Source organism: Vipera ursinii (genome assembly GCF_947247035.1).
Source record: "Vipera ursinii genome assembly, chromosome: 1".
Taxonomy (NCBI): domain Eukaryota; kingdom Metazoa; phylum Chordata; class Lepidosauria; order Squamata; family Viperidae; genus Vipera; species Vipera ursinii.
In genome coordinates, this window is record NC_139512.1 from 41,110,647 (window position 1) to 41,138,065 (window position 27,419).

General features: G+C 37.8%; 2 protein-coding genes across 2 annotated transcripts in view; one reads left to right on the forward strand and one right to left on the reverse strand.

Moving 5' to 3' along the window:
- Positions 1 to 6,793, forward strand: part of BTBD7 (BTB domain containing 7) — an 80,353-nt gene extending 73,560 nt beyond the window's left edge. The window contains exon 11 of the mRNA XM_083366746.1: positions 1,562 to 6,793. Coding sequence (XP_083222872.1) covers positions 1,562 to 2,359 — 798 coding nt within the window. The 3' untranslated portion in view covers positions 2,360 to 6,793. The remainder of the gene's footprint in view (positions 1 to 1,561) is intronic.
- Positions 4,032 to 27,235, reverse strand: UBR7 (ubiquitin protein ligase E3 component n-recognin 7). The gene is made up of 11 exons (XM_083366808.1): positions 26,915 to 27,235; positions 23,014 to 23,147; positions 20,803 to 20,863; positions 19,931 to 20,026; positions 19,146 to 19,199; positions 18,585 to 18,690; positions 15,641 to 15,807; positions 14,477 to 14,602; positions 13,138 to 13,300; positions 11,700 to 11,761; positions 4,032 to 9,976 (listed from the first exon to the last, which is right to left on the reverse strand). Exons 1-11 carry the CDS (start codon positions 27,095 to 27,097, stop codon positions 9,884 to 9,886), a joined length of 1,245 nt encoding a protein of 414 aa, XP_083222934.1. The 5' UTR covers positions 27,098 to 27,235; the 3' UTR covers positions 4,032 to 9,883.
- Positions 27,236 to 27,419: the final 184 nt, after the last annotated feature.

Consider the following 27,419-nt stretch of genomic DNA (forward strand, 5'->3'; position numbering starts at 1 on the left):
ACTTTATAAGGTAGCCATTCAATGTATAAATATTTATTTATTTATTTTTCACATATTTATACTGCCCATTTTTTCACTTAAGTGACTACAGGTAGTTTACAATAAAATCATATCACAAGATATAAAAGCATAAATAAGAACAAAAACAGAATTATGCACACAATACATTTTTAAATTTAACAGCCTAGCAAGGTAATCTAAATAGTTAACAAACATTTAACACATATCTCCCTTGCTTCTCAGCTAACAAAGTGAGATAGAGCTTGTGGCCTAGAGGTTAAAACAACTGCCTAATGTGCAATCAGCCCAGGTTCGAATCTCAGAAGGGTATGGCTGACTGATGAAAACAAATAAGTTTGAAATGCATATCAGTCTCCCTTTAATTCTTTGTTAGCAATCTAAAATTTTTACACACACACACACACACACACACACACACACACACACACACACACACACATATATATATATATATATATATATATATATATATATATACAAGATTGTTTAAATTATTTACAATGGATTTACTTTTAAATGAAAAAGTGCTATCAGAGTGTCATAGAATCATAGGATTGGAAGGGATCTTAAGAGGTCTTTTAATCCAACCTCCTGATCAGGGAAGGAATCCTAGTAGACTTTGTTCAGTAATTGTAATAAAAAAACAGGTACAGGAGTCCCTGCGTATTTTACTCCTCTAGTCCTTGTCAACTCTGTGCTCATCTCCGTTTCAAGGCCATTGAGTCAGCGCTATGCGAAGACATTTCCATCATCATGTAGCCAGCATGATGTCACAGAGTGCTGTTATCTTCCAACCAAAGTAGTACCTATTTATCTACTAATAATTGTAATAATTGGGTTACAAATAATTAACGATAGTAAAAATATACTAGCATAATGTCATTATTTGAACATGAATAATAATAAAGATATAGTCACAAGCACAAGTAACTACGATAGGAAAAAAACACCTATTGGAATAGGTGCTTAGAACACCTATTCCAATCTGTGATAAATTTGTTGCTGACCAGTGTTACCTCTATTATCAACAAATCATAAAGCATTCTATGTACAGTTATTACTTCTTAGAATCTGCCTATTGAATTAATGAATTCAGTAGGAGCTTCCCATTAATAAGCAATCCAAAATGCATCTCTACAGGAAACACACAAAATTCACAGGCCTGCACATAGGACTATACAAAAGTTCTGCTTTTGGTAAGATTTTGGGCTATTTCACTTTTTCTACATTAATACAACTATGTTTGTGTCATGTGTGAATTTTTAACTAGTTTGCTTAGAAAGCCTCAATTCTTTGTGCTCAAATCAGAGCCTTTGATTTCAAAAGCTAACGTCTTATATAAACATTAGTATAAAGTACTATATAGTTTATGAATAATTATTTCTTATTAGCTTTGAAAAAGCAAATACAGTATGATGTATAAAACAGGGCAAGTTGAATGTCAGACTTTAAACTGTGTAATGTTGGATTTTTGTAGGGCAATGCAGTCCTGGCACAGCAAGATGACAGCACAAGTTGAAATTGATTTTCTCTTTTTCAGGGTATTCAGCCTGTTCTCAATGAGCTAATGCCGGATATTGCAATGGGTGTGTCAACTATGTCTCTGAAGGACAGGAGGCTGCCAGAGCTTACAGTGGACACAGAGCCTGTTCCGGAAGTTACACCAGGACCACCTCAGCACATTTCATGCATTCAGACAAGGCACATACATAGTTCACGGAAGAAACATTCAGCTGAGCAAAAACTAGATCCTAGAGAGAATCAACAGGAATATCCTGATTTCTATGATTTCTCAAATGCTGCATGCAGGCCTTCTACTCCTTCCCTTGCCAGGCACATCCCTTCACCTTCCCAAGGTATCTATTTTGGCCCAGATTTATATAGCCACAATAAAGCATCACCCAACGGCTTAAAAACCACTCAGTTACCTAATCACATCTCTCCTAAAAACCTAGAAGATCCTAGGAGAGACTATGCACTTTCTCAAGAAGGGCATTCACACAGACAAAAAAATGAAACGATACACCTCAATGTCTTAGAACAACCTCCCCAGCGGTTGGACTTGGCTTTGGCTGCCCAGGAGAACCCTGGGAATATATCCATTCATGCAAGGGGACGAACAAAAATGGAAACGGATTTAACGTACGGCCTAACCTCTAGCAGACCTTCCCTGCCTTTGTACAGGGAAGAAATCCATAATGAACCATCGAGCAGGAGATTGGCCAACACGGAGCCTCTGGAGAGTGAAGTCCAGAGAAATGCAGATCTGGAAAGAGAAGAGGCTGTGAGTAGAGGAAGAAAGTCTCCGGACTTCCTATACAAAAAATCTGCCCTCTGAAAACCTTCCACCTCCACTTCTTCTCCGTGCCTAAGACTTGTGAAAGATCAGTCTTTGAAGTCCTTGGCCTGAAATTTTCTCCGGCCAGTTGTTTTTTTTCCAATGCCAGCCCCTATATCATTTTTTTTAATTATTATTTTTGTATATACATGGCTTCATTAAGAAATGGCATGCTCCCAGTTTTTTTGGAATGCTGCTACAGGGTTTATGTTTTCAACAGATTTTGCTAAAATTCTCAAAAATATATTTTAACTGGCACCTTTAAAAAGGAAAATAAAAGGTAGCCTTTTGCACCTGTACATTAATTTTATTAATTTTTATATTGGTATGTTAAACTTCTACTGTCATATTTTATAGGACTGTATGTTCATACTATTTTGAGTGTCTTTTTTTAAGAAATCATTTCCCAGTATTCAGTGTGCATTAGGCTGCATACTTGCATACTTAAGATGTATTTTCTTACAAGATGATGAAAATATCTGTCTTTATTTTTTAATGACAATAGGAATTCCAAAGAACAGCACACTTACAAAACTGCTCTGGTTAGGTTTGTAACCTTTCTGCTTTACCACTAATACAAGAAATCCAGTCTAATGTGTAAGCTCTGTTTACCAAGTTTCAGGCTGTTGATGTAGCAAGTGCTCAATAATATCTGTGGCCAGGATTTTCTTTAAAAGTGAGGAGTACAAGTCCCTTCACAATTTCTGAAAATATTCTTTTCCTTTTGGAACGGGAACACTTTGAAGAAACACTTTCCAAGCCCCTTGGTGACAATGCAACTAGTGCTTCAAATTTGTGAGTTCTGTAGATGTGCTTTTCTGATTCTTCATTTTAGAAAGACACATAGAGGGTAAGTATAAGAAGGCGAGAAAATAATTGTTTTACCATTTGACATGGATGTTAATGCTACATTTTGGTAGAACAGCCCTCCTCAGTGGAGAAGTCCAGAGGAATGCTTACTGCCTTTTTTTATGCCTCTGAAGAAATCAAGGGCTGCGGTTTTAGTAAGGTTATATATACTTCGTTTTGTGGACAGAAAGCTTATTGAAGAGTAATGTCTACAACTTAATGAGCTATAAACAGTTTAGCACTTAATTTCTTCATTCCTCTCTTGAATAGTTTGGAGTTTGTTGAAGTTGGTTAAAACGTATTGAAATAGAGGTTCTTTGGGGTTTTACGAATACAAAGTAGATATGCTGGGCTGATAGATTATTGCCACTAAGAATGGCCATTTCAGCAGTCCATTGTTTCAGGTACTTGCCACGTATTTCTCTTTCATGGACTGGAAAAATTTCAGTACCACTGTGTGGTAATATCTAGCAAAGGCTTGACTTGATATGGTGGTTGATTCTAAAATGCAGCTCTTCCATCACTTGAACCTTAGCAACGTTGAATCTTTTTTAACATTGTAAGCTAACCTTAAATCTATTTTTAAATACCATACTTGAGACTGTTGAAATGTACATTTTGTTTAAGTGTTTTTAATTTTTTCTGAGCTCCACTAATCTTTTATTTCCCAGTCTTGACCCTTTAAGGGGAAACACTGTTTAAAGAGGAATGAGAATGAATACCCTGTCCAGATAGTTTACATTATATTAATTTCAACATTGTGTTACATCTTTGTGAACTGAAAAAAATACATTCTGTGAAAAGTTAAATAATAAGACAGCACTCCGAGGATAAAATAATCATTTATTGTCACTTGTCAAGCATCTTGTTAATAATCTGGAATTTAAACATGTTTTCTGTCAAACTTGTTTCAAGAATGATACTTTGCTTCAGTTTGGGCACTGTTAAAAATAAGAATCCATTATTTTGTCATCTCCAGTAGCAGCACTCTCTCTCTCTCTCTCTCTCTCTCTCTCTCTCTCTCTCTCTCTCTCTCTCACACACACACACACACACACACACACAGACACACACCAATCTCTTATGATTTCTGAAAATCTTTCCTTTTTCAAAAATGAAATTCAATCTATGTACAGTATATTGGCTTTGCTTGTAGAGATCATGGTTAGGGCTGCTTTGATAGTTTCCTGGATTTGGGTACACTCCCAAAACAAACTATAGAAAAGTCTATTTAAGAAGAGACTGGACAGCCATTTGTCTGAAATTGTATAGGGTTTCCTGCCTGAGAAGGGGGTTGGAGTAGATGACCTCCAAGGTCCCTTCCAACTTGACTATTATGATTATGATTATATTAACATTCTATTTCAAATAGCTTTTTTCCCAACTCTACACCAAGCCAATTTACTAGTAAAATATGATGTAGCAATAGCACTTAGACTTATATACCGCTTCACAGTGCATTACAGCCCTCTTTAAGTGGTTTACAGAGTCAGCATATTGTCCCCAACAATCTGGGTCCTCATGTATGTATGAGAAACTTGCACAAATTTTCACTCTCAAGAGTAGCTATTGAATTGATTCATATAATTCATTTGGATTCAGTTTACTTTTTCTTACTATGGAATAGCTTATGAGCATAAAAACATACACTCCATAAATGAAGTAAGCTATCATTTGTAAGAAATGTTTAAGATAAAGGTAATTCTGTAGTAGACTGTTGTACTACTTTAACAACCTAAGCCTAAATATTCCCATTTGAGCAGAAGACCTAGAGTTTGGAGAGGCTGCAGAATTCGGGCTTATTGTCTTTTCCTGGGGCCACATATAAATGGAGTATTAATCCCTATCAACATTTGAGCTTTGTTAATTACTAGTGTGTTTTAATTACATCTAATTATCTGTGGTCCTCCAGGTAACTCTTCTGACTTTGCATAAAGAATTTCATCCTACCTACCCCTCCCTTTTTTAAAGTCATCTTGATTTTATCCTGTGTTTGCAAAAAACAAAAAAACATTTTTTAGAAATATCTGACCCAATAAATCACAGGAATGCAATAGTTTCCTCCCCCCTCAATTTTGCCTAACAACAAATTAGTAAAAGAAATTGTGTCATAATTGAAATTATTTTTACATTCTGGTGAACAGGTAATTTACCATGAGATGTATTTAAAGCTTTTGTCTTCAAAATGCAGGAGGCACAATCAACAAAATCTCAGCTCTTCCATGTTACTGTAATAAATGATTATGTACCATTTTTCAAAGCACAGTACATTTTTTGAAAAAATCTTAATGAAGTATTGGAATAAATCCATCTGGAGTCATTTCGATACGAGATGGGTGGCAAATAAATTTAATAACTAGATAAATTTGTTAGAAGTCCCAATTATTCTGTAATCACATATGTATGGCAGAGATAGTAGCTGAACTAACATAAAGTAGCTTCAGATAATTGTTAATATTGTTTTGAATGCATCCTGCAAATGAAAAAGGGGTTTTAAACTGCAGCTGGGATCCATTTCCATGCATGTACAATATTTGAGAATGTTTAAATCTTTCATAGGTACAAGGAGCTGATGCTGCGTTACCAGTATGTGGTCAGCTGCATTTTTCAGAAGACAAAGGGCTGCTATTGTAGAGGGAAGTGCCACACAAGGCATTTTGACATTAACCCAATGTGTTTTACAATTTTTGTTTTTTGCAATACTACAAAGCTACTTCTTGTAGTAGTCCTGCAAGCTTAAAGTAAAATTGCCCTGCTAGCCGTTTAGTATATCTTGTATTTAAGCTTGTCTTCAGTCTTTTTCTGCCTGTTAAGGAATGGAAAAGGGCTAATATCTTCTCTTTCAATACTTTTTTTTAACCTTGAAATATAAACCATTTCCAGCTGTTAGGTAAGTTATTTTGAAAAGTTCCGGAGATACCACTTTTACTCTAGTTCCTTCCAATGACTGTGTGTTTGTTTATATGGTGGATGGATATTTGGGGAATGTTGGGGAGGCTGAAGGATGTTTCTATACTTGTATGTATTTCTGAAAGATGTTAAGTGTCCATGATAAAATTCTCGTGCTGTTACTGGTATAAAAAGTGCCTTCAATGCTAAAGGCTCAGAAATTTTCTTAAACCCACTTCATGTCCTATGCAAGTGTTTTTTCTACAACCTGCATAACCAGTACTTTGTAAAATTTGTTTACGCTTCAATTGTACATAATTATTTTTAAGAAAAATAGAATTTTTATTTAGGTACCGCCTAGAATTGAATTCTAGTCTTGTGTGATGCATTGTAAAACAATACATTTCTCTTTTGAGTACCATTATAATTGTAAAAAGGTTTTCACCTATTTTTCTACTGTTGCTGAGAAGCATGTTAACACTGACTTTATCCTACATATAGTTGGTATTTCGAATAAATGGCTTGTCTAGAAAAATGCAAGTGTAACATACTTTTCATTACCAAGTTCTGCTTCTGTGAAACTAAGTTTTCGAAACTTTTTGAGTATGACACATATTAATTTGAATGGGCCAAACATATCGCGATAATATTCATGACCTGCATGCTTTAAAAGTACAAATAAAACACTGAATTACAGTAGGCAATATCTTTATTTGAAACAATTCAAGTGCCATATAATGAGCATTAAAGGTAGAAGCAGGGAAAAGAAAAAGCAGACCACGTGTTCTGAAATAATTGGGAAGGTTATGGAGGTAGGTGTGCCACAGAATATAGATAAAGAAACAACCTAAGCTTTTCAGTATATTCATAAAACTCTCATCTGAAATTTCAGGATTTTTCTTTAAAGTCCACTTTTCATCTTTTGCACTAGTTGTTTAACTTTCAGGTTGAGTTCTGAAGAAAACTTAACTCAGTGCCCCGTATTTTTGTTGGTTCTAATTCTATATGCTGGCTGACAGATTTGTTTTCTAGCCTGAGACCATTCATTTCACTTTTAAGCAAGATGATTAAAAGGGGTTTCTCTTTGTGAGTCATTACTTACTGCGTGACGTGAAGCTAACTATTCTACACTCCAGCAATTGATGGCTACTCTGCCTTTTAGTGACTTTACAATATTCAAACTACCGGTAATTGAATTGCCTTAAGAATCATGGACTATCAAAGCTGCCTTAATGAAATGTATTCTTTATCCTGTTCAAGTGTTTATTATGGAGCTCGCTTGATTTCTGGCCAGTCATTAAGTCAAGCCACTTACAGGATTGTAGTAATATAGATGCATAATTTTTTTTCAAGTAATCCATATCCAAACTGAAGCACGCTTTGGCCCATATGTGAAACAAAATGGATGGTTTTGTTCTGAGATGAAGTGATACAGGGTGGGGGAAAAGAGCTAAGGATATTGGCAGCAGTAATTGAAGGGAAAGCACTGGGAAGATTTGGAGAAGTAGGTGGGATATGCCATACTGGGAACTGCTGGAAATGATGCACACCAGCCTTACCCTACTTTCCTTGTAGAATCATTCTGTATATTTGAATTTTGTTTTAGCCCAAACTCATACATTATTCAGTCTTTTGTCCCTGGTCAACTGCAGCTGATCTCAAAGGCTTGGCAGAATTAATAGAATGTGATGGTTTGTTCCTGATCTGAAACAAAGCATTTTCCTTTCCATGAATGATCCTACTATTATGCCATTACTAGTTATACTTCACCTCAAGAAAGGATGACATAACAAATTAGCATATCCAGGATTTAAACAGTCTCACAGACAGTAGTAAATATTGCAAAGGATGTCATAGTAGGCATTCCAGCCTGCATTGCTTGCATTTGAGATGACTCTAGAGTACCAAACATTCCCCTCATTACTGCATTCTACTCAAAGCTTATAATCAAAACAGTAACATGAGGAGTGTCCAAATACAAAAATAGGAAAGAAGAACCTGTAACGATAAATCTTTTGAGACAACTAAGAAAAGACATATTTGTTCATGAAAATTTTGTATGTGCTGGTGCAGGTTATCTATTCTGTAGAAAAGTGATTACCTATTTATAACATCAAACGGTTACAACAAATCTGTAATTGATGAATTTAATTGAATTATATTACAGTTTGCTTAGATCTAATGGTTGATTTATGTGTGGACTTTAGATTTCTTACTGGATAGAGTAGAAAAAATAATCATTTGGCACTTTAATATCCTAAACCAGTCATAATTCAAGTTTATTGGGGTAATTTCTGTTTGGTATTGCTCTCCAGCAAGGATAGATTTTTATTTCCTTCTGTCCTATTATGTTTGTCAGGAGTAAAAAAAAATGCAATAAATTGCAATTTGGCAATACTTGGAGGGCTCTCCTTATGTCAACAAAGACTGTTGAAATTGAAACATTCTGTCCGCTAGCGCTTCTTCAATGCATACTTACCATACTGGGTCACTCACTCTTAAAACATTCTCTGTAATTATGTAAGACAATTGCTTATTAATTCTAATCTGGCATGTACAGTAGCATTCATGAAAATCATGTTTCTTATTTTTCATACCGTTCTAAGAGCAATATAAAACCACCCTGCACTCAAGAGGCTATCTTATGGCTATGGCAGTGACTCTTAAATTTAAAATATAATGAGAAAAATCATAACCAATGAGCTTTCTGTGATGATAGGAATTGGATTGAAATATCCTACTAGATGAGCAAATGCATAATGTGCTTTCAAGTTTTAATGTTTAGAACTAGCCTTTGCTATTACAACACTCACCAACTTAAAACATTAAAATACCATTTTATTGAGGTACTGGTATACAGCATGTGATTGCTGTGAATTTCTAGTAGTTAGGTGATAAATTTAACCAAGAGAAAACAGACGCACTTAAATGATGTTTTAAACATTCTCTGCAGTATTAAGGGCTTGTGTTCTCTGACATAATTACAAAAGATCATGGCCATATTTTAAAATTTGGTAAATAGTTTTGTGGGCTGCTCTTCCTAAACATTTACAATTACATTATGTCAGTTTCAGATACTCCTTTCATTCTTAAAAAGTCAGTAGATAACCTGATAATTGTGACCTACCCAAAAGCAATTTACACATTCTGTGTTGGCAGTCAAAACATATTGGTGATAATATCACTAAGCCTCTGCACTACCATTGCCTACCAGTTAACCGCTGTTTATATTACATACTCTGGCCTCAGTCATATTCATTCAACAGTCATGAATGTCTAATTATAGCTAAAAGTTGTACTTCAACTATTTCAGCAAGCCATAAATGATCCAAATTGGCCTTTTAATAGCAACAGCTAGCAGAATATATCATAATGAATGCCCTAAAACCAAGCAGATATGAAATCTTGCATTGAAATAAGTCTTTGAGAAAGGAATACCTTGACCCTGAATGCTAATCCATTAAGACCTCTATCTAGATTTTTCCTTTAAGTCATAAAAATATTGTTACCTATACTGTGTCAAAAGGTGATCAGTATAGTTTCTAAATAAGTATCTTCTGAAAACTAACCAGCTTTCTTTGACACAAGTGACATTCTGTGAATCCATAATTTCACTTCTCAGTATAGTTACTAGGAATTGATGTACGCATGTGGCTACAAATAATAAATGCTGCCTTCTAGGAGACAAATCAAGATGAACACGAAGTTAGATTTAAATTGGGAGAGAAAACCCAGAATTTAGCAGAGACAGCCATATATGTAGTTTTTTAAGACTTCCAATCTAGTCTAGCTACAGTAGTACTGCATTTGATCTACCCTCCTCCTCTTTCGAGATTGAAATTCTTCGAAAAATTGCTGAATGTCCTCTCGTTTAACAACCTGTTAACAAAAAAAATAAAATAAAATAGGACAGTAGTATGAGTTAAACTATAAAACATTTCACTGATGTTTCAATAGTTATATTTAGATGTTTAAGAATACAAACTCAAATGCACCAATCTAACCAAAACAAGAAATGTTCAAAATTTATCAATATCAAAATTCAAAAGTTTTCAAAGAATCATAGGGGTGGGGAAACTTGTCAAATTTCCAGTGCATTATGTGATATTTAAAGTGGCTATAGTTTAGTCAAATACCTTCAATAGGATGCTGCAATATAGAATTTTTGAACTTGAATCATTAAAAACTCAATTCTACTGTGTCACTTAGAACAGGATACAGGATTTTTTCTAAGCATCCTTCAGATTTTAATTTATCAATGTCGGTTGATTCAACTTTATTCAAAATTCTGTTGGTGCAATACACTTAAAATCATCTTACTACCTTTTATATATAGTCATTTCATTTATATTAATTTTCAAATTTATTTCAAATCTACTGCAACAGAAGCAGGAAGAGGAAACTAAGCAGCAAACTAAAGTAATGAGAATGGATACCTTTTTACTATTTATATTTCCACCATTCCCTTTCTTGGAGTTCCAAGAAAATTTGGAAGCTCTGAGATTTTACAAGACTTCTGCACCCCAGATACTTGAGGTATTTTATCAAAAAGACAAACAGCAGGTCTCTCCATTTCAACTGCTAGATTTAAAAACAGTAAGCCTCAATGTTCCAATTCTGCTATCCTCATGAACACAGAACTAGCAACTCAAATAACAAATTTTGAATATCTTCTATAATCATAAGTTTACTTATCAAATAGTACTTAATTGCTACAAAGTCTGTTACATTTGTTTCTAATTTGCAAATAAGTCTTCTGATTTTAATTTAAATCTGTATACTTTCATAATCATCTATGGCTAATTGAGAGAAGTTCAAGCTTCTCTTCCCCATTTTCAGACCACTGCTCTAACAAAGAACACAGCTAGGCATATTCAGACCAAACTACCATGAATCTGATATTGATTAGCAACAGCATTATACCAAACAGAATTGTAGAATATTTCTAAAACTGGGCAGATTGACAAAAGGTCTTCCAAAATACTGATTGGTCAGCTTAATCTTCCCTCTTTGGAAGCTACTCCAAGGTCTTGGAACATTTGCTCAATGATCCTGCTTTGGCTTCAAGCAGTTAACAGAGAGCGAAGACCAGAAGATGCTGTGGAATTATGGAATCACCCTGTAAGAATGCCTAAATATGTTTGATAGATCTCAAGTAATAAAAACAATGTTTCTGTGTTATTTTATTTAGTAACTGACCATTTCTTACTCTTCCCTATAGAATTCTTTATTGAAGTGTATTGAGATGAAAATCTAATCTTTTTGCCTAGCTTGGAATACATTTTATCCACGCTCTAGAGATACTGGTAGTACATTCCTGCTTGGCTCTTAAGGGGGAAAAGAGGGGAAAGCACTGGAAATACAGTTTATCTAAAGAGCATAAGATGTGCATTTTCCAGATGATTATTATTAATCCAAATTATATGGGTAACAGCAGCATATTTATTTCTCAAATATGAAAAAGGGCCCTAACAGTCTCACTTATCTTATACAGCTGGAGATCCATATATGCAGTTTGTCAAAGTGTCACAGATAACGACGGCTATATTTTTAAACCATTCAAAGAATATCTTAATAGTATTAAATGATATTGTATACTTACTGTTCCTTCATCAGCAAATCTTCTCAAATAGTCTGTCAATTCTGTTTTCAAATCATTGTACTCTGAACCAAATAAAAATGATTTTATTGTAGCTGTGTATTTATATTAGACTTTTTTTTCCTCCTTTGTGGCATGTCAATCAGCTTTAAAAATGTCCCCCCCCCACAAAGTATTGCTTTTGTTATACTACAATTATACTGCCCCTCTACTTCCCTGTACGTTTGTGGGGTGTTTATTATTTATAAATAAAAAATTCTCCATACTCCTTATTGCTGAAGGACACTTAGCTTATCTAAGTTAAGCATTTCTGATAGATTGCTGCTGACAGTATACTACAAGGACAATCTTATAAATTCTTACTCAAGAGTAAGACTTGGTAAAGTCAGTAGAATTTTCTTCTGACTCAATAGTCCTAAGCCAATATTCTTAGTCAACTACCATGAACAATATTGTATTAGGTTTTTGTGGGCTGATTTTTTTAAAATTAACAAAAATGTGGCTGGAGATTCATTCTCTGAGCTTATGGGTTGGTTTTCGAATGTTTCGTTACCAGGCTGGGTAACATCTTCAGTGGAACTTATGGAATGTCTGAGTTGGTATTCTTCTGCTTATAAGGGCTTTGTATGGTCAGTAGATCTTGTGATGGGAGGGTCACATCAAGTGAGGGTCTTGTGATGGGTCAGGTGTGGAACACGTCAGGTGAGTGTTTTGTAATGGATTTTGTAAGGGTTCAGATGTGGGTCATATCAGTTGAGGTGATGGGGAGGTCACTTCAGGTGAAGGTCATTGGCAGGTGAAGTGCTGGTGATGGGCGTTGCGTGAGTTGGTTGAAGGACATTGATGTTGCTGGTTAGCTGTACGGTTGATTTGAATTCTCAGGGATTCAGAGGTTGGTTGTAGGTTTATCGATGAAATTGCTTGTAGAGTGCCAGGCTTCGATAAACTCACAAGCGTGGCGGGTGGTAATGTGGCCAATGATTCTTGTATTGCTCCAATATAATTGATACTGCTTGGTGTCAGTGTGGGTAGCAATTAGGGATTGGGGATTGTGGCAAATGATTGACAGCCAATGTTAATGGATTCTGGTTCACAAAACCCTCACTTGAAATGACCCACACCTGACCCATCACAAGATCCTCACCTGACATGATCCTTCCATCACAAGAACTACTGACCACACAAAGCCTTTACAAGCAAAAGAACACCAACTCTCACATTCCCTAAATTCTGATGAAGATGTTATTAGCCTGGTAACAAAACATTAGGAAACCAACCCACAAGGTCAGAGAACAAACCTCCAACCTCATCCTATATCCAAGCTACAGATATTCACCACTATCACTAACAAAAATGTTTTAGAGCATCAACCTCTTTCCCAATTCTATTTTCCTACAAAAAGTGAAAGCCTATCCAGACTATTTCTCATTTAATTACTTACCACAGATGAGCTCTACCTGCTGTACTCTGTTCATGCTGTTAAGTGTGTCCATTAGAGGATCTCTTCTATCTGCTTCTTGGTCATTTGTCCCTTTATTCTCATAAGCCAAGACAGTATCACATTCATCCGTTAGGAATGGGACTTCCATATCAGAATACATTTTCTGAAGAATAAGAAATTACTCTCACTGTACATGTTAATTTATAAAATATTTTATGAATCGAAAATAGAAGCAAATTCATTTTTTCAAATTCATTTTTTTTAAAAAAAAAGTAGCAATAGATATAGGAATATAGCCAGCCGTACCAAAATAGCTTTTATCCGTGGGCTATTAGGCTTTTAAATGAGACATAATCTTATGCAGAATTGACTTGGGAGGCCGGTGTGTGGTGTAGTTGGTTCACATGGTGTGGTAGGATGGAGGGTTTGTGTGTTGGGGGGAGAGAGCACGGGGGGGGGGGAGGCTCAGCTAATCTCAATGTACACATGTTGTACTTTGACAAAAAAGGTTTATTTATTATTATTAATAATAATAGCACATATGAGAGCATATAAATAGCTTTAAAATAGTGTAAAAGGAAGTGATAAGCAAACATAAGCAGTTCAAAACAACTCTAGCAAGCTTATGAGTGGAGAAACAAACAACTGTGGCTCTACAATAAATGTATAAATTCTAACAGCAAAGTCAAAAATCCCTACACACAATACTTCTTTACCCCCACCTTTTCATAAAATTTTACATGAGACAAATCTCTAAAAGTGATTGGTTATGTAGATTTTCAAATGACAGAACAAAACATAAACACTCATATGTTTCTAATGTACTATGTTTTAAAGACATATTTCTACCGTGTGAAATCTTTTACAAGGTTTCAGTTTTTACTGCCAGGTTTTTTTTTATCTTCCAAAAAGGAAGACAATGAATTTAAGATGAACTGAGAGAGCCAGCTGGGTCTAGTGTTAAGGTGCTGACCTAGAAACCAGGAGATGGTGAGTTCTAGTTCCTCCTTAGGCATGAAAGTCAGCTGGGTGACTTGGAACAGTCACTCTCTCTCAGCCCAGTCCATCTCACAAGGTTGTTCTTGTGCAGAAAATTTAAAAATCTTTTTAAAATGGTAGACATAAAATTATAAACATATACTAGCCTCTCCTCCTCAAGCAGAAACAGCCCCCCCTGAAAAAAAAACATGAAAAAGCAGTCCCATTTAGGTGCTGAAAAAAGAATAAATTCAACCAGATCAGCACAGATCATACACTCATTTCCCAGGCAATTGTTTCAGAAAAGAACTATATATTCTTCAACAGCTCATATAAGATACAGCAATTTAAAAATTCATACCACACATTCTTTGCAGGTGCACAATTTGCTTCGCCAGTTGTGTGGCCAGAAGGTGGCTGTATTTTGTTTCAGATTCTGCTTGGCTTGAAGTTCTTGCAGCTTGCACACCAATATTTTCTTAATTGGCTGCAGTAAAATAAAAGTTACCAGTGCTATTTAATTTCCTTATCCTTTGCTCATTCCAGTCTGTTTAGCACTCCAAATTTATTGTTTATAGTATAATACTATGCAGTTCTTCACCTGCACATTGATATAGCTAATTTTAGAAAGGCATATTCCATATCAGAAGAGTTTGGTAAATGTATTCAACTAATTAACAGAAACCTTCTCATAGTTTTAAGTTAAATGCATGAAAACAAAAAAAGACAGATAATATATGGGGTGGGATTTATGAACTCAAATGCTATAGTTGAGGGGTGTCAAACTCAATTTCATTGAGGGCCGCATCAGCATTGCAGTTGCCCTCAGGGGGCCGGGTGGGTATGGCCTGGGTGGGCGTGGCCTACTGGGTGGGCATGGCTAGAGTGCGTATGGCCTACTGGGTGGGCGTGGCCACCTCTACATCATTCACATCAAGGGTGCCTATGGGGGCCTGGGCAGGAGTGGGACAGATCTGAGGGTCTCTGGCAGAAGGAGGGTCTCTGGGCCAGGGCCAAGGCAGTGGGGGCCATTCCCTCACTGTTTCCAGGATGGCTTCGCGGGCCACATGAAACCACTTCGCGGGCCGCATCCGGCCCCCGGGCCTTGTGTTTGACATGTCTGCTATAGTTCTATCCACTTCCAGGCAGCATTAGGTATTTGTGTGAATTAGATTTTTTGGGGGAGGGGGGGTGCCTTCAAGTCAGTCTTGCCTCCTATTGACATTGAACTATCCTTGCAGTTTCCTTGGCAAGATTTTCAACAATCATTTGCCACTGCCTGCTTCCTAGGGCTCAGAGACTTACCCAAGATCACTCAGCTGGCTTTATGCCCAAGGCAGGATTAGATCTCATGATCTTCCAGTTTCTACTCCCGTGCCTTAACTGCTACACCAAACTCATAAATTAGATTAGGCTACATGACTCTACTTAATATATATCATGGCAACGACGCAGCCAGGAATATCATGAGGTCAGAATTACAGCTTTTAATAATATGGTGCAAAACAAGAAATGCAGGACCTACCATTGAACATTCATTGCCAGAACTGGTAGATGGTTCATTAATTTGTATTGTTTTATCTTCAGTCTTCATTTGATCTACACTGTTTTCATTTTTGATTATTTCAGTTTCTTCAACATTCAGCACAGTTCCATTATCAGCTGCAGCAATAACTTTGGTCACAGTTGGAACTACAAGAAATAGACACCTTGAACTATTAGAATAACTATAGTAAGTGCTATTTCTACCTCAATTAGCTAAAATAACTTTGCATAATTAAATATCAGTGTAAACAATGAAACTAACATTGCTAAAAAGGAAACAATGTCACATGATAACACGATCATTTATTTATATTCTATCTCCAAAAAGACATTTTTAATTTTAATTTAATTTTAATTTAATAACATTTATATACCGCCCTTCTCCCTGAGGACTCAGGGCGGTTCACAGGGCAGAATAAAATAGCAAATACAAACATTAAAAAAAGATTAAACAATTGCCCTAGTTAAAAACAATGGAAATACAGCGCTAAAAACCCCAAGAAAAATTAAAAGACCAAAGATAAAACAACCCCAGCAATCCCCATCAGGCTAGGCCAGCTTGTACAAACAGAAATGTCTTAAGATCGCGACGAAAGGAGCGAAGATCGGGCGCCATCCGGAGCTCTACCGGTAGCTGATTCCACAATGAAAGTATTGCAATTACAAATAATAATCCACATCTTTTAATGAAGTGTAGACTACTGCTCTTATAGAGTGATGTTTAAAAGTTTGCAAAACCTTTTCAATTTTCAGTATCGTATATCCAAATATTTGAGTATCCAATATATAGTTTTTGATCATTTTTCTCAATAAATCAGTGAACAAGAACTTGTTTAATTGGCTCCTCTTTATCTAGTTTTAGGACTTGTGCAAGACAATCCATTATCAATATTATATTGTTTATATTTATGCAAGAATATTAAAAATTAAAAAGAGTTCACAAACTTTTAAGTACAGCTATATTTTATGTCCCAGTGGAGAAAATACCCAAAATTCCAATGCTTTTGTGAAAAAAAATTCTGACTGCGAAAGAAAAGTATGTCATAGTGGCAGGACAAACTTTGTTATATAAATTTATATTCCATTAGTTTAATGCTATGTCCTCAAGACCCTGTATCATCTTCACTGACATTATGAAAAATAATGAAACAGGTGCTTCTTTGAATTATATCTGATTATTTTCATGCTTTATTTTAACAATAGTGTCCAATTTCTCAATACAATTTTTCCCCAGAATAACATATAACTAAACTATTGTATTGGATAACTACCTCACCTCTTCACCTTCTCATGTTTTTATGCAGTAATAATATTTAAGCTAAGTTTTCAAGTCTTTCTCTTGCAACATTCTAATGACATAAAAATTGTCAAAACACAGCTAATTAACTTGAAATGTAATTTTTTAATAAAAAATTAAATGAGTCATTTAATAAGCCTGTACCTAATATTTTACAACATGCTACTAGGCACCTATATTCAGAACCATCAGAAAGCAGTAAAACCTGTCATAGCTGTTGTGATTCAGGGTCAGCCTGTGGGTTTGGCAATTGGGTCAGACGACTCAGAGGAGAAGGAGGAAGGGGGTGTTGAAGAGCTTGCTGAGGGGGTTGGACAGCTTGATGAGAGCCCTCAGCCAGGCCCCTCTCACCTGGTCACAACGCAGACCCAGCCGTGTGAGCCTGACAGCGTGGATGAAGATGACCCACAGCTGGACCTGTTCAAGGACGCCCGACGCAGGAGGCAGTCAATCAGGAGTAAACAGAGGAAGGCAATGGGGCTCCTCGGAAGGAGGCAGAGAGAAGCCACGCCCTGAACTGTATTTAAGGGGGAATGCGTGGGAGGGCTGGTTTGCTGAAGGCAATCGCTTGAAAAGCTCCTGTTTCTTGGTTCGTGTCTTGTTCTATTTGTTTTTGTAGCAATAAATTTGGCAGGCGTAATTCCAGCCTCTTCCCTTCTTGTAAAAGGGGTTGTCCCTGCCTTTTCTGCAGGGCCGGTAGCAGGCTGGTACAGAACAATAGCTGTGATCTAATATCACAGGGCCTTAGAAAAAAATATTTCTTCAGTAATATATATTTTGCTGAATTATAAAGACTAAGGACTATCTGCTGGACCATAGTAGAGAAGCCCAAATGCTTATCTTTATTTTCTTCCAACAAACCAATCCTTATTACGCCAAAGTTACTCGAGTAAGTGACGTACTCACATAGAGTCATGTGAAAAAGAAAGTACACATACAGAAAGCAATTATTTCAGATTATTTCTGCTACAGACGGTTCTACAAGCTATTCATCATAAGCAATACTTAGCTTTTTTACACATGGCTTCTCCATTTTGGCTTTCTTTTTGTAAAATAAATGATGACACGGTATAATGTGTCATGTGTTGCTGTACCTTTGAGGCTGTATTTATCTACTTTTGAGAACGGCTAAGGACGAGATGTTTTTTATTATGTTCTGAACTCGGAGGGTGTACTTTCTTTTTCACATGACTGCAGATACCATTAGGTGAGAATACAATCTCTTACAAGATTGTTTCTCCCTAACCATAAACTGAAAATTTTCAAAACAAAATTACAAAAGATAAAATAGAAGTTTGAGCAAAATATTTGCCAGCTAAATAGTTTCTTGGTCTCTGCCCCATTTCAACTCCCAGTAAGCAGCTGACTAATTGGTCAGATTTAACTTTCAGGGCAGAATTCTTTTCCATGCAGGCATGTTTAGTATTTAAATTTTAGTTTGAATATCATAAAAACTTTGATATTTAACCCCAAACAATGCATTAAATTAATAAACTACAACAAGATGAATGCATATTTCACTCATGCCAATTAAATTAAAGCATCTAATCAAAAATCTTCCACTTCACTGAGTTGTGATACTTGGTCAGGATTAAACATTAACTCAACAACTGTTATTTTTCCTCACCTGCTAATCGCGAGGCATATGCCCACAAGAAAGGGCAATGATCCATGCAAGACTGACATATCATTTCATGAAAATCCCCACTATCTGGAGGGACAACACCAAGATGCTGAGGAGAAGCAAATGGAAATGCAGAACAATTGTGTATTACTGACAAACAGTAGGACTCTTCATTAAAATTAGAACAAGGGATATAATATCACAGAATTAGGGCTCTTGTTTTTCATCTTAAATTTTTATAATCCATGCAGTGTATATGGCATAAACTATAGACACTTGCTGAAATATTAGCTTTATTTTCAAAGCTATCACTCCTTGAAAAGGCTGTAATTCATACGTATTATTAAATGTTTCTCAAACTAAAAGATTTCAGTGCCCAAATTGTTTTTAATGCAGATATTAAGGACACCTTGTATGGGTTTGAAATTCTGAATTCACTTATTTAAGGATCTATGCAAACATTCAAGACTGAAACATTCAAGACTGCAAGAAAAAACTGGTTTTTACAAGTTACATATTTCCAATCCTTTTCATTTATGATACAATTTTGTTACATTTGCTTACCCTTCCATGAAACCAATCTTCACAAACTATGCACTGGATCATTTCATCTGGAATCTAAAGATAGAGTCATAGTACTATATTATAAAATATACTATTACTTCAACCCTTGAGAAACGGGTCTTTGAAATTACAGAGAACATGTAATAATTATATTGTCAACACACTGCTATATCCAGTTCAAAGGGCTTATTTTATATCATTAAAGCTCCATGTCACTGAAGAATATTCATTCCACTTTTAACTTTCAACACTGAAAAAGTGAATGTGGAGCAAACCCAACTCACCACCAAAAAAATCTAATTACTGTTTCTTTCTAACCTTGTAAATACTTGCATTTATATTAATTTGAAATGTATTTATAACAGCTCTAAATTTTTAAAATAACTTTTGATGGTTAAACAGATTGGGAAAAACACATACATTTCTATGTCACATGCAGCTTATTCAATATTTCTGGGACAAAGTACACGTAACAGATATTCAAACCACTGGGTGATTAATTTAATGAAAATAAAATTCCTGAGAGATAATATCTGTCTTATCTTATTACAGCCTCAGAACAGGAATATAAGCTAGGCTCCTGGATCTAATTTCTCTAAGAATGGCTTATTTCTAATATCCAAAACATAAAACTACAGTGGTCTTTTATTTTTCAATTGTACATGTAAAAATCCTGTTTTTCACTTGAAAAGGAATAATAAAAAAAATAAATTTATTACATCTTATGATCTGCATTTGCACAAAATGTATTTCCATCTTTTACATATCATTACAATACAATTTACCTCATCATCAGGGTCTGGGTATGGTCTTTTACAAACACAATATAATCCATAAAAATTATCATTGTATTTATTTGCTGGATTCACTGTTGCCTTTTCCTAAAAAAATGTAAGACAGGTACCTTAAATAGAAGATAAATCAAAAAGAAATTGTATAGAAAGCATTTTATTTACTCTGTGCATCCTACCTCAATCATCTCAGAAAAAGACAATAACCCTTATCAATTGTCCTTGATGAAGGCAGATTCAAATATTGTATAAAATAAAATTAGGTCTTCTAATTATCATTTGACTGAGTGGCTTACAATTCTGCCACACATAAACATGTTTAAACAGTAAAGCAAGGGGCCAAACAATAAATATTACACAATGTATTATTCCTATACAATTGAGAGAGAGAGAGAGAGGAGAGAGAGAGAGAGAGAGAGAAGGGCTGCCTCTGAGAGTCCTATAGATGATACTTTTTGAAAGAGGGAATCTGGAAGGAGCCCATTTTTTCCTGTTTTAACTGGGCCAGCATAAATTATTGGGGGTAGGAGATCCGAAGCCCCAGAAATCAAGTGATAACCTGCGCAGATCTTGAAGTAGCTGTTACCTGAATGAACCAAGGCATGCCCATAATTACTCAACTGCTGCATTCCAAAGTAACTATAGCTTCAAGGGCACTCCCATTTATAGTCACTGCTACAGTTTATTTGGGAAGTGAAAAGGACATCTCTATGTTCTTGCTTTGGCAGTAATTCCAGCTGCTCGGATTCCTCTTGCAGCCTCCGACTTCTCTTACATTAGGGTTAGGATTTTATAATTTAAATCAGATAAAAAATAAGTTTCGCCACCATTTTTTTCTCAAATGTAAACCTAACATTTATACTTACAGGATGTAGTTTGCATTTCAGATTTTTGAACTTGCTGTTTCCACAATCACAACAGAAGTTTCTGGGGGGGGGGGGAGAGAAAGGGCAAATTCTGAAAGACAGTGTCATAATCTCCATATACTTAAGCAAGCTATTTACAAACTATGTTCATAATACATGGAAAACATCTTCAAAAATTATTAATTATAATTATTAAATTGTATTTACCATCCATTTTTTTCAAACCAAAATAAATGTCTCTTTAAGTATTTACACAGCTAATTTCAGTTATAAAGATGTCATGAAGCTTTCAAAACAACTTTTTAACTCATAGAACTATATATTGTGATTATATTTTGTACTGAAGTAGCACTCTTCTCTAGCTGGAAATTAGGAACTTGAAAATTATATCTATTTACTTAAGCATTTCACTTTTAAAATACAGATGTAATAATGCCCTGAGTCCAATAAATCTCTAATAAAAAGTGTCACAAAATTATGTTTTTCCTTCTGTTAAAAAACGCAATTGTATTCTATAGGCAATCCTCAACTAACAATCATTCACCAAACATTTGTTGCAGCATCCCCAAGGTCACATGATCAAAATTCAGGCCTAACTGCACTTCAACTCCCCCTCCCACCTGTTTTCCCTCCATCTCTGCCCTCTTGGGTGCCTTGCGTTCCACCACGTATTCCTGCACTCTGTGTTTTGCATCCTTCCTTCTTTCCCCTTAGAAAAACTGTCTTTTCTTCACAAATACCTACAAGGAAAAATGAAGAAATCCCCCTGTGTGTATGGCAGAGCCTGCAAGGAAGATGGAGCACAGCTGCAGGCTTTTAAGCCTTGATTGAGGTATATAAGAAAAGACCATCTGTCTAGGAATCCCAGCACCCAGTGCATGTGGCAGCATGTGGGCATCTTTGTGGGCACTAAGATATCTAAGTTGCAAGGGGCCTCTTGCATGATGCCTAGGAACAGAAGCTATTCAGGATCCTGGTGGAAGCAGATGGGCAAGGAAGCAGGTCTCCCACCCCCAATCAAGATTTAAAAACATAGGTCCATGCCCTTCTCTTCTCATGGCCACTAGCACTTCCCCTGCCATCTGTGCTGAGGATTGCTCCAGTAGAACCCATCCATACATGCTGGCTTAGAGCATAAGCTATACTGTCTTGGCTGGCAATACTTGTGGTCAGTGACCAATCCACCACCACTAGGCCTACTGAAGGGCAGCTGGCTCCAGAGGCCACACAAGAGGAACTGAGTTGCTTAGAAATCCCAGGCCTACTGCATGTGGCAGTGTGAGTATTTTTCAGGGTGCTTGGACACCAAACAGCTAGGCTCCTCTTGTATGCCTCAGTCATGGCTTAAAAGCCTCCACTTGTGCACCATCTTCCTTGTGGCTCCTAGCCCAGTCTTTGCCACACACGGGGGGGGGGATTCATTTTTCCTAGTCAGTATTTTCAAATAAAAGACTAAACATTTATAAGCAAGAACAAGGAAAGATACAAAATGCAACATAGAATGCAGGGCTGATGCAGAAATTCTGCTTTGGGGGAATATATTGTTTTCTTCTCTGCAATGCCTAACTCAAATGCTTATCCACTGGTTGCTCTCATATAAACAAGCAGTGAAGTTGGGGAGAGTTCTCAAGCACCTCTCCTTAAATGGCTACATCATGTGCTATTCGCCTTCTGATTGGCTGAATCATTCATATATATATGATTGAATATATATATATATATATATATATATATATATATATATATATATATAAATCCTTCTCCACCCAGGGAACTGCCACCACCTCTTCCTTCTCTCCCTGTGTGCATCCCCGGCTGCACTTTCACCCAGCACTTGGCCATCCACAGAAGATAGTAAAGGCCATTTGCGGGCAGTGGGTGACCACGGTGGCACCAGGGATATGAAACAGAGTGTGAGGCACCCAAAGGGATAGAATGAGGGGGCAAGATTAGCTGGTGGGACGAACTGAAGTGAAGGCGAGTGTGGCAGGGCAGAAGTATGAGATCCTCACCTAACAGTACTACTGTCCTAGCCTAACAAGTGTTAATGGAACTGCCATTGCTAAACATGCAGTCATCTAACATTTCACATAATGACTATAGTGATCAAAGTTCCAGTCCCAACTATTGTTATAAGTTGAGGACTAATTTAAATAGCTGAAGACTGATAAATTGGCCTAAAAATGATGAATTTATTTTCTCTTGGCTTACCTTTTCGTATATAATTCAAATAACTTGTGAGAGCCATGGCATTCATAGCTGCATGCTAAACAAATCCCTGCTGGTTCTTCACCTGGTGGTGTACATGTACTGCAGGCATATAACGCCTGCCTCTTTACAGCACCCTAAAGACAACAGCATAATAATGAAAACAATCAGGAAAAGTACCATGTTAAGATTTTGCTTTTACAGAGAAATCCTAAGACAACAAACCTGAATCCTAGAAGTTAAATAGTTTTATTCTTACTGGAAATTTAAAAGAACTCTTCAGTAACCATGTCCTAAAACATAGGTCACTATACTTATATTACACCTAATTCAACCAGGAGTAAGTGATTATAACTAATTTTCATTTAGACAAGTAGATGAACAGCAAGTAACAATACTCTGTTAGATAATCATGGAAATTGGTTATCTGACAGAGATAACTCAGCTTTTACTCCTACTGTTAAGGACAGGGGCCTTCAAACTTGGTCCTTTTATGACTTGTGGACTTCAACTGCTCCACCAAGGCTCTTCTATGTATATGCCTGCTTATTAGGGCTTTGGGACACACACACACCCAGCGGCATTTTTCCTTTTTTTATACCAAAAAGTTTTTGTATGGTAGAATCCATCTGTTTATATAGCCCATTATACAATGGTAATTTTAACTTATAACTTCTTTTGTTGAAAATAATTTAAAAAGATTGGCATTTACTTTTTTTAAAAAAAAGTCTGAAAACTGTAATTAAAAGTACAAATACAGAAATTTAGCATATTTCAGTTATTGTTGGAGCTAATAATAATTGGTTGATTATATTAACAAAACAAAACCCACAGATCAAAAAGGTGACAATATCTTCTTGGCTGATCTGAGCTTTAAAGAGCCAATTTTGTGTAATGTTAAGACACCAGGTTAGAAATTGGAAGGCTATGAACTCTAGTCTTGCCTTAAGCACCAGCCAGCTGGGTGACCTTGGGTTAGTCATTCCTTCTCAGCCCTAAAAAAGAGGCAATGGTATCTTACTTCCCAAATTTTACAAAAAACCTGAAGAGACTAGTACAGCAGTTGGCATGTCAACAATGACTCAAAGGCATGCCCCTGCGCACACGCACACACACAAATATATGGTTATCTTCCCTTTTTCATTAGACTGCTGCTTATTACTAATAGCTTGCGAACTTATCTTTTAAATTTACCACAATACTCACCATCACCAATAAGCCAAAAATAAATTATAGTACTGTCAGCAGCAGCAGCATCTAGTCAAGTTTTTTTAAAAAAATCCCATTTATATGGGATCGAATTTAATTATTTTTAATTGTTTTTAATTTTTGTATTGTATTGATGTTTTAAACACCTTGTAAACCACCCTGACTCCTACGGGAAAAGGGCGGTATATAAATCTAATAAAATCTAAATATCCTGCCCTTCTCGGAAGACTCAGGGTGGCTTACAATCTAAGAAGCACAAATCAATGTGCTTAGCAATAGCCTTCATTCTTTTCTTTTTTTAAAATCCCATTTATATCCCGCCCTTCTCCGAAGACTCAGGGCGGCTTACAATTTAAAGCACAAATCAACGTGCTTAGCAATAGCCTTCATTCTATGTATATGCCTGCTTATTAGGGCTTTCACACACACCCCAAGCGGCATTATTACAAAGTCAGCTTAATTGCCCCCAACAATCTGGGTCCTCATTTTACCTACCTCGGAAGGATGGAAGGCTGAGTCAACCTTGAGCCTGGTGGGATGCGAACCTGCACTAATTGCAGGCAGCTGGTGTTACTTAAGGAGGCATTAGCCCACTGCTCCACCAAGGCTCTTCTATGTATATGCCTGCTTATTAGGGCTTTGGGACACACACACACCCAGCGGCATTTTTACAAAGTCAGCTTAATTGCCCCCAACAATCTGGGTCCTCATTTTACCTACCTCGGAAGGATGGAAGGCTGAGTCAACCTTGAGCCTGGTGGGATGCGAACCTGCACTAATTGCAGGCAGCTGGTGTTACTTAAGGAGGCATTAGCCCACTGCTCCACCAAGGCTCTTCTATGTATATGCCTGCTTATTAGGGCTTTGGGACACACACACACCCAGCGGCATTTTTACAAAGTCAGCTTAATTGCCCCCAACAATCTGGGTCCTCATTTTACCTACCTCGGAAGGATGGAAGGCTGAGTCAACCTTGAGCCTGGTGGGATGCGAACCTGCACTAATTGCAGGCAGCTGGTGTTACTTAAGGAGGCATTAGCCCACTGCTCCACCAAGGCTCTTCTATGTATATGCCTGCTTATTAGGGCTTTGGGACACACACACACCCAGCGGCATTTTTACAAAGTCAGCTTATTGCCCCCAACAATCTGGACCTCTTACTTCCACGGCCCCTAAAATTGTGTCCAACTTCCTACCCTGAGCTCCCCAGATCTTATGGTCTGCAGTTCCCATCCTCCACTGTCAACAAACACTGACTTTAAGGGCTAAGAATAAGAGAGTGGTAGTCCACCAGTAGTCCGTGTTGCTGTAGTGATTAAGAAGACCTCAGGCTACAAACCCGGAGAGAGCGAGTTATTTATTTATTTATTTTATTTTATTGGATTTGTATACCGCCCTTTCCCCGAAGGACTCAGGACGGTTTACAGGGAATTAAAACAAGAAATATCAAAGTTAAAAACAATTAAAAAGATTATAATAGTCCCTGAGAGAATAAAAACCCCAATTAAAATTAAAATTAAAATTCTCAGCCTGGGCCAGAGAGCTCGAAGAGCCAGGTCTTCAGGTCCCGGCGGAATGAACGGAGGTCGGGGGGGGCAGTCCTCAACTCCATGGGCCGCTGGTTCCAGAGGGCAGGTGCACCCACTGAGAAGGCCCTCCCCCTGGGCGTTGTTGTTGTTAGTTGCGAAGTCGTGTCCGACCCATCGCGACCCTATGGACAATGTTCCTCCAGGCCTTCCTGTCCTCTACCATCTTCTGGAGTCTTTTTAAGCTCACACCTACTGCTTCAGTGACTCCACCCAGCCACCTCATTCTCTGTCGTCCCCTTCTTCTATTGCCCTCAATCTTTCCCAGCATTAGGCTCTTCTCCAGTGAATCCTTCCTTCTCATTAGGTGGCCAAAGTATTTGAGTTTTACCTTCAGGATCTGGCCTTCTAAAGAGCAGTCAGGGTTGATCTCCTCTAGGACTGACCGGTTTGATCGCCTTGCAGTCCAAGGAACTCGCAGGAGTCTTCTCCAGCACCAGAGTTCAAAGGCTTCAATTCTTTGGCGCTCAGCCTTTCTTATGGTCCAGCTTTCACTGCCATACATTGCAACTGGGAAGACCATAGCCTTGACTATACGCACTGGGCGTTACCCGCTGGCAATCTTTTACCGGCGGCACCCTGAGAAGACCCTCCCTGTGGGAGCGCACTGGACGAAGGGAGCTTGATGCTGGCAGTTCCAGCCCCACCTTAGACACAAAGCCACCTGGGTGACCTTGGGCCAGTCACGCTCTTTCAGCCCTAGGAAGGCGCAATGGCAAGCCAAACCTTGCCATTCTCCCCATGAATTTCCCCGCTCTCAGTTACCAAGCTATGGTAATATGTGCAGGGAGCTGCTCCAGACAGTCTTCGAAAATCTGACAGGGCTAAAAATGGGAGGGGGAAAAAAAAAGTTTTTTTAAGTCCGACATAACTGAAGGCAAGAGGTTAAAGGCAGCTTTCTCAAGGGCCTTGGCCAGGGGTAGGCAACCTCGGCTCTTTTATGACTCATGGACTTCAACTCCCAGAATTCCTGAGCCAGCCAAGCTGGCTCAGGAATTCTGGGAGTTGAAGTCCATGAGTCATAAAAGAGCCGAGGTTGCCTACCCCTGGCCTTGGGAGAAGCGAGCCTCCCAGCAGGCCGGCCTTAGCCAGCCCCGCCCTCCTCTCACCTGAGAGTAACTGCAGCGCTCGTGATCGCTCCCGCCTAGCACGGCGCGCGCTTCGTTCTCCAACTCCTCGTTTTCGGCCAGCACCTCGGCTAGCGACACGACGGGCTCCTCGGCGTTCCTGTCCCCGTCTTCGCCGCCGCCGTCCTCTTCTGACGAGCCAGAAGCAACCGTCGCCCTTTCCATCCCCCTGACCTAGCCGCTTCTCTGGCTCCGTCGTCAAAAGCCCGAGGCGGAGGAGGAAATGGCGGGAAAACGCGAACCCCGCCGCCAGGCGACGGTTCCGCGCATACCGGAAGCGGAAAAAACCAGTCGCGACGAAGAAACAAACGGGGAGGGAGGGAGGGAGGGGCGGGGCCCTGCCCGCGTGTCAGCGGCGACAGCCAATCACGAAGGGGAAACGGAGGCGGAGGCCAAGGCACGCCGAGACGCGCTCCTCCTCCGACGGTCGGATCAACAACAAAAGCCCGCGGGATGGGTGACGCGCATGCGCTGAATGAAGGGAGGA